The sequence below is a fragment of the Molothrus ater genome, chromosome 13, assembly GCF_012460135.2.
Source record: "Molothrus ater isolate BHLD 08-10-18 breed brown headed cowbird chromosome 13, BPBGC_Mater_1.1, whole genome shotgun sequence".
NCBI lineage: Eukaryota > Metazoa > Chordata > Aves > Passeriformes > Icteridae > Molothrus > Molothrus ater.
The window spans coordinates 20,064,099-20,079,874 of record NC_050490.2 but is presented as its reverse complement, the minus strand read 5'-3'; the positions used below and the strand labels follow the sequence as shown (position 1 = coordinate 20,079,874).

At 49.5% G+C, this 15,776-nt stretch overlaps 1 protein-coding gene across 2 annotated transcripts; it reads left to right on the top strand.

Annotated features, from left to right (window-relative positions):
• Nucleotides 1-107: 107 nt before the first annotated feature.
• On the top strand, nt 108-15,337 carry BLM (BLM RecQ like helicase). 2 transcript variants are annotated; one of them, XM_036390027.2, is made up of 21 exons: nt 108-283; nt 359-969; nt 2,086-2,260; nt 2,665-2,774; nt 3,129-3,261; nt 4,174-4,874; nt 5,571-5,747; nt 6,074-6,192; nt 6,848-6,961; nt 7,707-7,805; nt 7,893-8,041; nt 8,328-8,434; nt 9,189-9,349; nt 9,823-10,018; nt 10,752-10,942; nt 11,817-11,964; nt 12,295-12,494; nt 13,227-13,419; nt 13,552-13,674; nt 13,988-14,195; nt 15,005-15,337. In XM_036390027.2, exons 1-21 carry the CDS (start codon nt 186-188, stop codon nt 15,186-15,188), a joined length of 4,197 nt encoding a protein of 1,398 aa, XP_036245920.2. In that variant the 5' UTR covers nt 108-185; the 3' UTR covers nt 15,189-15,337. The 2 variants fall into 2 exon arrangements, with proteins under 2 accessions (XP_036245920.2, XP_036245921.2); XM_036390028.2 differs by having other exon boundaries at nt 2,662-2,774.
• The last annotated feature ends 439 nt before the right edge of the window (nt 15,338-15,776 follow it).

The following is a 15,776-nucleotide window of genomic DNA, read 5'->3' as shown; positions in this document are numbered from 1 at the left end:
TGAGGGCGGCGCCGCCATTTCCGGAAACACTTCCATGTCCGCCGCCATGCCTCCCGCCCCCGTGCGTCACTTCCGTCCCGTCCCCTCCGGCCAATGGGGAACGGGGGGCGCTTTTGGCGCCGAATGCGAAGCGCGGGCGGGAGGCTGCGGCGGGCGCCCCCTGGCGGCGGGGCGGCGGTGCCGCGATGGCGGCCGTGCCGCAGAACAACCTGCGGGAGCAGCTGCGGCGGCACTCGGCCCGTGGGGCCCTGCACGCCGCGCCGCCGGCCCGGGACCGCCCGCCGTGAGTACCGCACCGGGGCGCCGGGGTGGGGCGGCCGCCGCGGCCGGGGAGTCACCGGGGCTCCTCTCCTTGCAGGGGCTTCACCTTCAAGAAGGCGCCGCGGGGCCTCGGCGCCGCCGCCGTGCTGAGGGACAAGGACGTGAACACCTCGCTGGTCCTGCCCGCCTCGGCTCCGCCGGACGCCAAGGCGCCGCCGCGGGGCTGCGTTCCGGCCTGTGCCCCTCCCGCGGCTCCCGGGGCCCGGCCGGCCAGCACTGCTCCCGCCGGGAAGGCCGGCCCCGGTCCCGGTTCCGCTCCCGCTCCCGGCCCCGGTTCCGCTGCAGGCCCCGTTATCACCATCGGCGATGAATGGGATGACATCGATGACTTCGACCTGTCGGGAATCGAAAAGAAGTTCTGCCGGCCGCCCCTGGTGTCCCCCAAGGGGCCGCGAGCCCCCGGCAGGGAGCCCCCGCGGCCCGGCCCCCGCCCGGCCCCGCGCGGCTCTCCCGGGACCCCGGGGCCCGGCGGCGGTGGTGCCGGCGAGGCAGCGGCGGAGGCCGGGCCGCGGCCTTGCTCGCAGCGCTCCGTGATCTGCCTGGAGGACTCGGCTCCCGGCAGCGGGGGCTCGGCTGCGGGGCCCGGCTCCGGGGGGCCGGCAGCGGCTGAGCCCTGCCGGGATGCGGGCAGCGCCGGGGCTCGCCCAGGTAAGGGCTGCGCGCAGGTACCGGGCTGGAAGAACAGCTGGGTGTGCACCCCGGGGCTTGGCTTGGCTGCTCAGGAGTCACGGGGAGCTGCGTGCTCGGCACTGGCAAACAGCCCCGATTCCGTGCTGGGTACCCCCAGCCTGGGAGCGGGATAGCGTCCTGCCGGTACAGGAGCAGCGGCTGCTCGTGTCCTGCAGCTACAAGATTTATGGAATTCCTGAAATGGTTAATAATCTATAGGGATGCTATGGAGAGAAAAGCACTTAGAAAATTCATACAGGAGAGAAGTTATACAGGAGATAAAGTCATCTTACACTTAAATGAAATATTAAACCAGAAAAAGTGATCGCTCTCTATTTTTAACACAAACGCCACAGAAGAACTCCAGCCCTCAGTTACGATCACAAAATTCCTGCCTGTCATTGCTTTGGCAGCTCTGTCCCACAGAACTGCTTTATTTTAGATTCCTTACCTCCTGTGTTTTGAGACTTTGGACCTTTATTTGGGAAATTAACATGTTTATGCAATTGAATAATAGCAAAGAGCGTTCTGGGATGCTGCCCTTACACTGAGTGGTGAAAACATTTGTGAACTGTGTTTCTGTTTTTAAAATTTTGTTGTCTTTTCCTTTCTCTGTGAAATTAATTTTAATAAGTTAATGATATTGACCTCTCTTTGTAGGATTTGTCTTTTAAGACACAATGCATGTACATTTACCTTCCAGTTCCAGTACAGGGACTGTGCCAGCTGATGAGTCTGCACTCTTTTAAGGCTAGGATTTAATATAATAGGAGCTTTTTATAGAAACAGGTTTTTACATAAATCGTTTTTATAGAAAAGTATTGCAGAAAAATAGATCTCTTCAGTGTTTCACTTCTGCCAGGGACAGGTGACTGTGGGTTTATTTGTATCACTTTTCCACTTAAATGAGGGTTTGTGGGGATTTGTCTGTCTGTTTTAATGGGGAGAAAAGGGAACAGCAGGTTTTATCCCTTGGGAGTCAGAAGCTGTATCAAACGAGTGTTTTGAAATCTGGCTGCTATTTTCCCCTCTGCTTGTGGCAGGCTGAGTGAGTGTGCAGTGTTACCCAGCAATATCAATGCCCTTCCCTTGCAGCTGAAGGGGGTCAGAGCCAGGAGCCACAGAGGGCTGGGAGCAGCTCCCCAGCACTGGACGAGGCCACCTGGCCATGGGCAGGTGCTGACATCGAGGAGGATGACCTGGACATCATCCCTCCCTCCCCTGAGGAGGAGGAGCTGCCTCCCTTCTCCTCGTCTGTGCAAAGTGCCAGGTAACCAGAGCTCACGGCTGAAACCATCTGTCTGGTGCATGAGTACGAAAGTACCAAAACCAACCTAAACTCCTGCTTGTTAAAGAGGCACAGATTGAGCTCTGTCTCTTTGCTGCTTGCCAGGTTGATGGCTAGCAGCTGCAATTAATGCTTTATCAAATGCTAGTTTTATGGCTGATGTTTTATCTGGCTTTCACTTCAGAAAAAAGCAGAGTGACTTTTGTAGTGGGATGGGAGAAAATTCCACACGTTGGTACCCAGGATGAGTGACTGCTCAGCTCCTGGGTTCTGTCTGGGCCTTCAGGAATTTATCTTTCCACATATCTTAAATCCTGCTGTTCTGTGGAAGTGCCTCAGTTTACAGAGATCTGCATTTTCATGGCTTTTCCTTTTGGTGTTAGCAGTGTTTTCAGGGACTCCCCCACTGGAGGAAGGTGCACACCTGGCAGCTCCGAGGCCAGGCAGGAGAAGGTTCCCTCAACACATCCTGGTGATGCCAGTGCAGGAGATTCAGGTACACAAAATGCTTTGGAAATTAATATCTTTGATTTTGGGGGTAGTTTGCAACTATTTATTATCCTGTGTAATCCCAGAACATTAACTAACAGATGGAGAATGAACATCTGTAGATGGAGAGTTGACATAAATGGTTAGATTATAGACAGATAATAAAAGACAAGGGCAAAAATAAGTAGCTTCATTGAGTTCCTGCACACAGAAACGATTTCTTTGTGCACATGGACTAAAAGTATGTTGGGAGTAAATTGTTCAGACTGAGTGACCGCAATCGCTGTCCTCTGGGAGGGTGGTATCCTCTGGGCACCTGTTCTGATGAGAGTGACTGTGCTGAGCTCCCTCCCTGTGGCAGGTGAGGCCGTGCCCGTGGCCCCGCGGCTGCTGGCAGTCATGGAGGCCATCTGCGAGCTGGTGGATGCCATCCCCCTGCAGGAGCTGCAGGCCCTGGGCTGTGCCCGAGCCCTGCTGCAGCACAGGGACCTCAGGTAGGCTGGAGCAGCTCCGTGCGGAGCAGGGAGCTGCCTGCAGGTGTCCCCAGCACACTGGAGAGCGAGGCACGAGGGCTTTGAAGAGCTCTGAGCGCTGACTGAGGGAGGGACCAAAATACCCCAAACTGCTGCAAGTGTTATGGTCCCTGTGTGCAGCCAGGGGGAGGATCCAGTTCCACAGGCAGCCTGAGGAGCTGCCTGGCACCAGGTGCTTCTGCACCCACAGGGCATGTGGTGTGACCTGCCAGGTGTCCTCCTCAGTTCTGCCACAGGCACTCAGCTGGTGCTGTCTCCCCCCTCACTGACTGCAGGGGTGGTGATTTCTCCTAATGCCCCTGAGCTTGTCATCTTCCAATGGAATTATTGCTGCCACAACCTGCTGCTCTGTCTGCTGCCTCATCTGATGGCACAGCGCGTGGACAAAGTATTGGGATTTGGGGTTTTGGTTAGATTCTTCCTGGACAGGGACCATGAGCTTCTGTAAATGTTCTCAGTACAACAGCTTATTTTATTTCTCATTGCTGTAGTCAGACATAGTCTTTAGAAAGTACCTAAAAACATGATGTGGTTCAGGCATACTTTTAACTTCAGGTTTTGCCTCTTAAGGATTATTTTTTATATTCTACCTTGCCTGGATCTTGCTTTTAGGAATTCTTTTATATTGTGTCTGTAGAGATGATGTCACAGTTTTGTCATCACTCTCTTCTAGTGGTATTTTCTCTTCCCTAGATTTGTTTGAAATCATTTTCAAACATGGTGACTCAGAACATGATGGAACCACCATATGTTAAGATGTTTAATAGCAGTGAGACAAAACTGTTTAATGAATGTTGTAGAACTTGGTAAATCATTGCTTGTGACTAAATATATATTTTTTTTCATTCTTCCTTCCCTTGTTATCTCTCCCAGGAGAAAACTGCTGGCTAATTCTGTCGGTTTGAACCAGAATGGCATAAACACCACTGTTCCTAGAAGCTGGAAGTCTCCCATGGAGCAGGGCCCTCGTGTGTGTCCTGGTGCAAGTTCTGGCCCAAGCTGGAGCTTCAGTTCTGACAGAAACTCCCCCAAATCCACAAACCTCCCATCGGCACTCTCTGTTCATTCCAGCAGCTCTTCTGCCAAAGCCAACCAAACCGTGGACAGCTCTTGTGCTTCAAAGCAGGGTGCTGAGGAGATGCCCTGCCCGGGCCCTGCAGAGGTGCCTGGTGCCAGGGGAGGTGGCAGGGAGGGAGCGTCCCTGAGGCCCAGCCTGCAGTGCTGTGACAGCAGCTGGGACAGCAGTCCTGGGGCGAGGAACGGGACCCAGCCCCTGGCCAGCACAGCCCCGAAGGCCCAGAGCACAGCCCCCAGTGCAGGGCACAGCTGGGGCACCGATGAGCTGGAGCTGGGTGCCTTTGACATCGATGACTTGGAGGAGGAGGACTGGGAGAGCCCGGTGCCCGTGCCCGCCCCCGCGGCGCCGCCCACCCCGCTCTGCCGGCCCGGCCCGCAGGCGCCTCCTGCCGCATCCCTCCTGTCCAAGATCATGTCCAGAGCCAAAGGGTCAGCTCTGGGATCCAGCCCTGCTGCTCCAAAGCCAGCCCTCCCCATGGCAACAAAGAGCCAGCCAGGTGAACTGTACTCCTGAGGGTTACTGGGTTTTTCCATTTTTAAATTCTTATTTATTTCATTTGAATCTAATACCAAGTAACTACTACAGATCACATCCATGCCTTTTGTTTCTGTGGAAGTTTCTTTTGGTTCCTTTTTTGCAAAGTCATCTTGGGTTTTTTTTTTTTCCTCTAAATGATGCTAAACTTGAATATTCCCTTCCTGTGCTGGTTTCAGGCTGCTGGAAGATGAAGCTGCTAAAATTGAAAATGAGGGTATTTTTATGTTTTAGTTAAATAATGATTCTGCAGCTTTTGATTCAAAGCTGTACAATGGTTTTCACTGCAAGATGATCCAAAATGGGTTTGTGGAAGCAAACTCAGTCCCCCCAGGGCCCAGGGTTGGTCAGTGTCACTTCAGGTTAATGTAGGGACAAGCTGGCAAAAGGGGAGGTGAAAATCAGAGTCACAGAATGGTTTGTGGTGGAAGAGACCTTAAATCCTATCCAGTGTCACCCCTGCTGTGGCAGGGACACCTTCCCACTATCCCAGGGTGCTCCAAGCCCTGTCCAACCTGGCCTTGGACACTCCAGGGATCCAGGGGCAGCCACAGCTGCTCAGGGCACCTGTGCCAGGGCCTGCCCACCCTCACAGGGAACAATTCCTTCTGGAACTTGATGTCATAACTTACTCTAATTACATTTTTTTGTCTTCCAGATCCAGTGGTTCATAACCCTGCACTGGAGCGTTTCAGGGGTATGAAATTTCCCCATTCTGCAGAAATGATGAATATATTCCACAAGAAGTTTGGATTGCACTGTTTCCGGACAAACCAGCTAGAGGCCATCAATGCTGCTCTGCTGGGGGAGGATTGTTTCATCCTCATGCCCACAGGTACAGGGTACAGACCTGCAGCTCCTTTTGCAAGCTTTGGGACAAGCTTTTCTCTTCCCCTGTGCCTTTGAGCTGCTGGAATTCTGTGACTGCAGGATTTCAGGACTATTGTTGCACTGGGGTATTTTGAGTGAGGGGATTGAATTTCTGCTTTCCTTAGTAATTCACACAGTAATTCTTCCTTGTCCTACAGGTGTCACTTAGTGGCAGGCATTGGTCAAAATGTGTTGTTTCCAGCAGTGCTGTAAAATGGGAAATAAGGAGTAGGTGTCCATCCCTTTTCTCTTGATACCCAACCCTTGCTGTGTTGTGTCTCATCCTCACAGGAGGTGGGAAGAGCCTGTGCTACCAGTTACCAGCCTGTGTCTCTGCCGGGGTCACCATCGTTATTTCTCCGCTGAGGTCGCTCATCATCGATCAGGTTCAGAAGCTGAAGACTTTAGATGTAAGTTCCAGCAGCTTTATTGAGTGAAGCTGCAGGTAACTGGATTAGAAATCTGAAATTTTACAGCAAATCTTGTGTCTCCTGAATATAAACTGCATAAATAGATTAGGTGGACACTGTGAACGGCACAGGAAGTTGCCTGGGAAGAGCTAAATTGGATGAACTCGAGTATCTTGGCAGTGTGACCGCTGGATTTATTGCTGCTCCTGATGCTGGGTGTTGGAGCTGTGTTTTTCAGAGCAAGGGCTGGTTCTGAGATCCTGAGATTTGTAATCACTCACCTACACAGGAGCAGCCTGGCTCTGCAATGGGAATGAGCCCTAGGAGTTCCTGAGCTGGGGTGGTTCTGGAGGTGCTAAACATCTTTGGAAACAGGATATACAGAGCAGGAATGCACGTGCAGGAGATCACAGGATCCCAGGATGGTTTGAGTTGGAAGGGATCTTAAAGTTCACCTTGTTTCACCCCTCACCACGGGCAGGGACACCTTCCCCTAGCCCAGGGTGCTCAGATGTGCCTTCCAAAGGTGTGTTCCCAAGGCTGACTGCTTAGGAACTGGTTTGTAATGAGAGTTAGGGAGGTTCTTCATTTGGAGGTTCTTTTGTTTTGCATGTAATAAAACTCAATATATGTATTTATAATTTTTTTAATATAGATTGCTGCAACATACCTGACTGGTGACAGAACAGATTCTGATGCCTCAAAAATCTACATGCAGTTGTCAAAGAAAGACCCTGTCATAAAGCTGCTGTATGTCACCCCTGAGAAGGTCTGTACTTCATCTTCAGCTGTAAAATCATAGGGGTTACGAGGGGGGGATTGCTGTGAGGTGCTAAAAAACTGCACTCAGAGTAGGCTTCTGGGGAAAAAAATGCTAGGTTTTGGGTAACTCATTAAAAATCTATATGGATGTAGCTAATTTCAATCAGTAATTAGCCAAGAATAAGAACTGAGTATGTCTGTAAAATGTAAATTCCTAAGACAAGCTCCCATGCCCAGATGTTTCAATCTATCTTGATACACATTAGTGTTAATCACTGTCCTGTAGCTACTAAATCCAGACTGCTCTGAATAGGGTAATACAGGAAAAATGCAGCATTGTCAGGGTGATAGGAGATTCTCAGAGCTTGCCTTGGGCTGCATTATATGCTGCCTTAAAAATATGTTATTGCACAAGAGCTTTGTAAGAGGGGGCTGGTTAGTGTGCTGATTGTGTTTCTCTCTTCAGGATTATTTTTCTCTGTGTTTCCTGATATAAGTAATTGAAATGTGCTGAAATTTCCTCAGAATGAGGGGCCTTGGGGTGGGTGATCCCAGCAGCTGGTGGCAATCCCACAGCAGCTGTTTGGTTAGCACGCAGCTGACTGGGATCACCTCTGTGCCTTGAGGACTCAGCTGCGCAGAGCAGGGTGATTCTGCAGCGTAGGACAGTGGTTTCTGTGCTCTCAGCTGGCCCAGCTGACACTTGTAGCCCAGGTGTTTTGCTTTCCTTTGCCACCGGTGCTGTGTCCCAGGTGTGTGCCAGCAGCCGCCTGATGTCCGCCCTGGAGAACCTCTACGACAGGAAACTCCTGGCACGTTTTGTCATTGACGAGGCCCACTGTGTCAGCCAGGTAACACCTCCCCTTGTTTGCAGGAATGCCAGAAGACTCAGCTGCAGCATTTTACTCAGTTGCACCTAAATTGTGTTTCCCACCCAGTGGGGCCATGACTTCCGACAAGACTACAAGCGGCTGAACATGCTGCGCAGGAAGTTCCGCTCCGTGCCCATGATGGCCCTGACTGCCACCGCCAACCCCCGCGTGCAGAAGGACATCCTCAACCAGCTCGAGATGCTCAAACCACAAGTGTGAGTTGCTCAGCAGATGTCTGAAACCCTTTGTTTGTGCCTCAGAAATTCTGAGTGGAAAACTTAGTGAAGTAAAACAGGCCCATCTGAAATCCTTGTGTGGTTGTATCTGACGAAATGAAATTAAATTAAATGCATGCATAGAATTTAACAGGAGGTGGATTTAAAATATTAACATGAGAAACAAAAAACTCACCAAGCCCTTCCTTGCATGATGAAGGAAGCTGTTTAACACGACATAGCTGTACCCAGAAGGCTGACGAGAACATGAACTGTCACATTTCAGGTTTACAATGAGCTTCAACAGGCATAACTTGAAATATGATGTGTTGCCCAAGAAGCCAAAGAAGGTGGCGATGGATTGCTTGGAATGGATTAAAAAATATCACCCCCGTGAGTACTCAGCAGCATGGTAGCCACAGGCCTTTTCATGAACCATTTCTCAAGGCAGTAAAAGCTTTTATAATGCTGTAATAGTGATATATTTGCCAGAAAAGCAAGATGGAGGTAAAGTGATGTTACTGAAAATGGGAATCAGATTGATGTGCATTCTAAAATTGAGACTTTAAATTAAGATGGAAAAGTCAGTTATGGTGATGCTCTTGAATGACCCTTCTGGAGCCTGCCAGAGCTTTTAGGATCATGTCTTCAGAGCATAAAGGTCACCCAGTATCTTAATTGTTTAATTGCGTTGGTCTGCTTATCTGTAGTTCCCCTTGAAGCTATCTTCAGAGATTCCCATCTTTCTAGGCTCACTTTGGAGTCCTGCAGCTCCTGCTGCTGGAACTGGATTACATCAAGCTCCCTCAGAGCTTCTCCCATGCTGTACCCTCAGAGAGCATTTACTGGGCTTCTCTAACTCTCAAATTATATAGGTTTTGTTCATGCATTCTAAGTCCTGAGATTGCACAATACTGATGAGGAAAACATTTCTTCATTCCACCTCACCAAAAGCCCAAAAAGACTGTGTAGGAAAAACTGTCAAGGCTATCTGATACTAATAAAATAAGTTCTTTAATGAAGCAATTACATCTTTACTCTTACCTTTATTCCACTGGGGAGAGGTCAGTGTCTGCTTGGCAGGCTGAGCAGGGAAAGGGACTAAAACTGTATTGTAGCTCAGATTTCTTTTGGCATCTCTTTGCAGATGATTCTGGGATAATCTATTGCCTTTCCCGGCACGAGTGTGACACCACAGCAGCCATCCTGCAGAAGGAGGGGCTGGCTGCCCTGGCCTACCACGCCGGCCTCACCGATTCCAACAGGGATCTTGTGCAGCAGAAGTGGGTTAATCAGGAGGGATGCCAGGTGAAGAAAACAGGGGAGGAAAAGGGAAGAAAATCTGGGCACTTTTTTCCCTCTTGGCCTGGGAAATAATAGGGAAGTTGTTATCACCAAATGCAGTATTGAATAACTGATCCCAGCAGACCTGCCGGGACAGCAGCCACCTTTCACTGGGAATTCTGTGATTGAAAGGTTGTAGCACTGTACAAGGTGTGCACTCCAGCAGGGAGGACCTGAGCAGTGCAGGGCTTCAGAAACAGCTCCTGGCACACTGCTGTGCAGAGTCTGGGATTTGGGTTCTCCTGTGTCTGGAGTGGCCTCTCCAACAGGAGGGGAGGTTGTTGCTGTTTTGTACTTGCTCTGCACCGTTACAGCTGAAATTCTGGGTCCTCCAGGTTTGCTAATCCAGGTCCCTCATGGAAAGGTCTGCTTTCCATGCAGTGTTGCAGGAGTGATTTCCATAATGTGTGTCTAGAACATTATGATCTCTTTCCCAGGTGATATGTGCAACAATTGCCTTTGGAATGGGCATCGACAAGCCCGACGTGCGCTACGTTATCCACGCGTCCCTTCCCAAATCCATCGAGGGCTACTACCAGGAGTCTGGCAGAGCTGGCAGGGATGGAGAGATGTCCCACTGCCTGCTCTTCTACAGCTACAGTGATGTGACCAGGCTGAGAAGGCTCATCCTGAGTGAGTTCTCCTCCGGGGACTTGGAGATGACATTACAGCAGTCACATTGTTGCTGGCCTCATTTTAGCCTGTGTTACTTTTCTTTTACAAGTGCCACGGATAGCTCAGGATTGCAGGGAGGGGAGAACTGGGAATCCTTACCTGGATGGTTTTCGTTCAGGTGCCAGGAGTAGGATTTTTGTCACTTGTACTTAATTTTGGTTAAAACCACTTTGCTTCACCGAATCATGGAATTGTTAAGGGTGGAAAAACCTTTAATATCATCAATTCCAACTGTCAGAACAACTCCACCCCCTTGTTCACCACTAAAACATGTCCTCAAGTCCACATCCTGATACTTTTTGAGCACTTCCAAGGATAGTGACTCCATTCAGGGCATCCTGTGCCAGGGCTTTGCTACCCTTTCTATGAAGAAACTGTTCTTGATATGTTATCTAAACCTCTCCTGACACAACTTGAGGCCACTTCCCCTCATGCTGTCACGCTTACCTTTCTCTTGACTTTTGTCATTCTAGCTTTATTTCCCTTCTCCAGTTCTTTAAAACTTCAGAGATAAAATCTGTTCTACCTCTGTTCTGTACTAACCCACTCATCTTTTCTTGAGCAAAGCCAATATTGCGTTTTAAGCAAAGCCAACATTGCGGGTTTTTTAAGCAAAGCCAGTTTTTTTCACAGTCCATGAAAAGGCAGAGGTGCAGCTTTAACAAACACCGCTGAATCTGCTGTGTTTCAGTGGAGAAGGATGGGAACAGCCACACGAGGCAGACCCACTTCAACAACCTGTACAGCATGGTGCACTACTGTGAGAACGTGGTCGAGTGCCGCCGCGTCCAGCTGCTCGCCTACTTTGGGGAGACCAACTTCAACCCCACCTTCTGCAAAGATCACCCAGAAGTGATTTGTGACAACTGCAGTAGAAAGAAGGTAAACCCCACAGGTTTTATTTATAGTGGTGTTAAACTGAATTTGTATTTAGTTGCATCCATAAGCAGTTACATGACCTTTAGGAAGGCAAATGGAGAAAAGGAATAAAAGTCCTGTATTTTTGTGATGCTTCCAGGTATTTCCAGGGTTTAACCATGGACTTGTGATGCTCCTGTTCTGTCAGAGACATAAGGATGTTCCTTATAGGAGGCAGGAGCTGAGATCAGATCCAGTGCAGTGACTGTGGGGAAATCCCTTCATCTTCTGTCCTGGTGTTTTCAGGGCAGCATTGTACTGCCAGAGCAGCATGAGGGCCACATTAGGTGTGCACTGCTGAAGGTGGTCCAAACATTTGGGCTTATGCTAACCTAGTAGCTGGAGCAGAAGGGAAGGCAGCTGTGGAGGCTGGCAGGGAAGGGATCCTGATCAGTTTTGTACCTGTGGATGTTGTGTCTCAGCTCTGTGTTTGAAACATTTCCTTATACAGCTGTGATTGGAACCAAATTTGATGAGGATAATGCCTATTTAGTCTCATTCTAATGTTCTAGAGTGCGGCAGGATAATTACAGGAATGCTTCCCAAATGATTTACCTTGATTGCCAGTATTTACACAGCAATCTTGCACCTCACTCTACACAAATAACCCTAGGGGGATTATATACAGTCAGTTGGACTGGTTTTGTGTTATCACATCCAGAATCCCTATGACTGTATCGCTGTAGGTTTCTAACTAGGAAATCACGGTTTCTTTATTTGGAACAAACTCAATTCACAGCTGAGAAAAGCTCAATCATGAAAACTGAGGTTGTCAGTAACAGCCTGGATTAGGGCAGGAACACGTAAAGGCATGTCCTGATGGGGTGTGACTTAACAGGATTATAAATCACGGGATGTGACCGAGGACGTGAAGAGCATCGTGCGGTTTGTGCGCGAGCACTGCGCGCAGGCAGGGCGGATCAACGGCAGCAGGAATCCAGGCTCTGGCAGGTACACCCTCAACATGATGGTGGACATTTTCCTAGGTGAGTGTTCTCCCAGAAACTCCTCAATGGCCTGGTGCACAAATCCCTGACCAGGAATCAAGAGGGTTGTGCAATGCCAGCAGGTGTTTGAAAAAACGTGTATTTTGCCAAGTTAATTTTCACAAGAATCTCTTGGTGGTAAGTGATCCAAAATAAATGAAACTGAAGATTTAATCCATTTCAGGTTGCTATAGTGATAATATTAGTTTTCCAGTGTTTAAAGGCTTTTTTGAATGTGAGTAGACTGCCTTGGGAATCTCCCACAGAACTGTAAATGCATGTACATGGGCTTTGTGAGCACAAGCTCATCCTATGCTCTCTGTTGCACAGGTTCAACGAGTGCCAAGATTCAGTCTGGAATATTTGGGAAGGGGGCTGCCTATTCCAGGCACAATGCTGAAAGGCTGTTTAGAAAACTAGTCCTGGACAAGATCCTGGATGAGGATTTGTACATCACAGCTAATGACCAGGCAGTGGCATATGTCATTCTGGGAGAGAGAGCTCAGGCTGTGCTGGATGGGTCACTCCAGGTGTGTAACTGTTTAGTTTCTTGAAGGCATTGTTTTAAGGAAGGTGCTGCAGTTTTCCTTTAGCATACCCCCTCGGGTAGCTTAAACACAGTTTGCCTCCAGCTGAACTAACGTCTGGTAGATGCAAGGAACAGAATCCAACAAGTGTGATTCCTAGCCCAGTATTCCAGTAATAATGTTGTCAGGCAAAAAGTGAGTTTGAGAGGCTTGAAGAGGTCTAAATCTTTCTCTTCTTCCCCACCCATCTGATTCCTGCTGGACAGTGAAGGAAAGTTCTGACCCCCCCAGAAAGAGAGCTAAGAAGAGAAAGGAAGAACCAGCACTCCCTCCTTCATTTTCTACTCTATTTTTTCCTAGTCATTGGTGGGATCTGATGGAGTAGACACTCCATGAAGGTCATGAACAGTCCCAGGTTTCTTGAGGCGACACCTCCTCTGCATTAGTGCTGTGTTTGGAGCAGGACAGAGCCCTCAGCATTACCCTGGTGACCTCTGTTTGAAGCCAGCTGGGAACTGGGCTCTTGGGAGGTTTTCCTTCTCTCTAAACTGTTCCAGCCCTTTGTTGAGGAAACTGAGGTGTGGTTGAATAACCTGTAAAAACTTACTTTAAAAATGTGTACTGGGTGAACAGCTTTTTTTGGTCCATCAGAGGATATCTCTGTTTCCCTCGCTGTGTCCCTGTTATCAGTCAGGGTGTGCAGGAACTCCTGTTATGGATGGCTCGTTTTAACAGGTGGAGTTCCACGAGACAGAGAGCGCCAGTGCCATCAGAAGGCAAAGGGCTTCCATGGCAAAGATGTCCCAGCGGGAAGAGATGGTGAAACAGTGCCTCAGTGAACTTACAGACACCTGCAAAACCCTGGGCAAAGTCTTTGATGTGCATTACTTCAATATCTTCAGTACTTCCACCCTAAAGAAAATAGCAGGTAAGGTCAGGTTTCTCAGAAGTCCACTGGGGCTTCTGCATAGAGGGGCATGGAAAGGAATTCATTTCCTTCAGGGTATCTTTATAAAAAGTTATTTGTTGGACATGTCTGAGGGGTACTTTTGTGCTGCAGAAACCTTGTCCTCAGACGTGGAGGTGTTACTGCAGATCGATGGTGTCACAGAAGACAAACTGGAGAAGTACGGTGCAGAAATAATTAAAGTGATGGATAAGTATTCAGAATGCTCCATCCCAGGTGTGCTTTCTGCCTCAACATGTACTTCTGTTCAGTGCCTTTCTCTCCTCCTCTAGCAGGTGGTTGATTCAAAAGTTACCATGATTTATTCACAAATAACTAATTTTTACAGTTCAATAATTCCAAAAGAGAGTAATCACTTTCAGAACACACCAAAGTCTTTCTGCCTTCCCACTAAAGATAAATTCAGGGGTGGGGCAGTGCAGAGGAGGTGAGGAACAGCCAGGACAGATGTTCTGACACCAGCAGTGTGTCCTGGTGCCTGCCTGGCCCGGGTGCTCCCTGACTTGGTTTTCCCTCCCTGCCTGTGTAGAAGATGCTGCCTGCCCGGGCGGGGACACGGCCACGGGGAGCACGGGCTCGCTGGGGAGTGATGGGGAAGCGGAGGATGCAGGCACAACCTCCAGCTATTTTGGCAATAACACAAACCAGAGGAGGAAGAGGAAGCGGGCGCCGACCTCCAGGGACTCCAAGAGGAAAAGGACGGGTGGTGGTGGCAGCCAGCAGTTCCACCCCAGAGGGTACGTGCCTGAGGTCACTGCTCTGTGCTCAGTGATGGTCCCAGAACTGCAGTTACCCCACTGCATGGGCTTAAATAATGGTGTTAAAACTATCCAGGTTTAAAACTATCCTGGTCAGAGCTGCTCCGCTGTGCTTTTCTGCATGTTTGCTTTTTAAAGCTGGTGAGGAAGGATGTTGTCCTCACACTTGACTGCTGCAGGCTAAGAAGGGAACACTCCATTTCAGTGTTCTGCCATAGCTAGCATTAGCAGGCTCACCAGGTTCCTTGCTTGAAATCACAAACAGGTCTTAAAACTTTGAACATTTGATGGAATATTTGAACTTCAGCCCCTTGTTAATTCAGATTCTCCTTCTGATTGTATCATGCAAAGCAACACCTGCATCTGCTGTTGGTTGGTCTTGAGCTTCTCAGGCAGATCTGCCACTTCCCACGGATTTCCCCTTCCCTGCCCCAATTTTCACCATTCTGCTCCCTGGTTTTTGTAGTAAATGGTTTTCCCAGCCCAGCAGGCTTTGTCCCACCCTTGGCACTTTCCAATCTACTGGAATATCTGTCATTAGCTCTGTTGCCTCTGAAGTGTCGCTTGCTCTTGCTGCTCACCCTTGGGTACATCCCAGAGCAACAGCTGTACTGTTTGCATTTCAGAGGTCATTTTGCAGCCATGTGTGTTAAAAAAAAAAAAATTCACAAAGTGAGTGTGTAGTCCTCCAGAAAATGCAGTGGTGGTGCCTGTGTGAGCACAGGCTGGTGCAGGTGCCAGGGCAGGTGCCACAGGTGTCTCACACACATCTCCTCTGATTTTTGCAGGGGCTTCAGCAGGTACAGAAGGACCAAGAAGCTGCCGAGTTCGAAGGCTCCAGCTTCCGCCGGTGCCAGCTCCGTGTCCTACAGTGTTGGTGGCACACAGGGGGCTGCTGGGAAGCTGGCCATGATGGCACTGCCCAAACCCAAATCCAGAAGCTTCCTTCAGCCTTCGTATTCCATGTTTTAGCTGGGAAACGCAATTACTGGATGAATTTCCCGAAGATGGAATCACTGTTTATTAAATTTTTGTTTTGTTTGCTGCTGCTGAACCTTTTGGGACTTGTGTATTTGTCGAGTACAAAAACTCACATTAAATAAGTATTTTTTAACTTGTCAGTTTATTTGGGCCTTTCTGCTTGTGAGTGGTTGTAGAAACTCTCCCCTGTTGGTGACTCCTCCCTGTGATGCTGCTGTCCAGCCCCCTCAGGGACATAATCATGACCACAGATGCTGGGGGCTGCACATCCCCAAAGCTGTGGCTGCCTGTCCTCGCTTGCTCCTGCCTCGGTGCTCCAGAGCTGGGCTGCTCCTCTGGAAAGAACAGGTTGGGAAGGAGAAAGGTAATGAATGTTTTAAGTTATCTATTTGATTCCCCACATCCTGGAACTGGGAGTGTCTAACCCTGCCCTGGGTGTGCTTTTGTTCAGTTACCGTTTTCTCTTTAAGCCGAGATCTTGTCGGTGCCGTGGCGCAGGGCGCGGGCCGGCCCTGGGCCGGGCACTGCGGTGCGGGTGTGAGGGTGGCTGTGCCCTGGGCAGGGCAGGGCAGGCCGGGC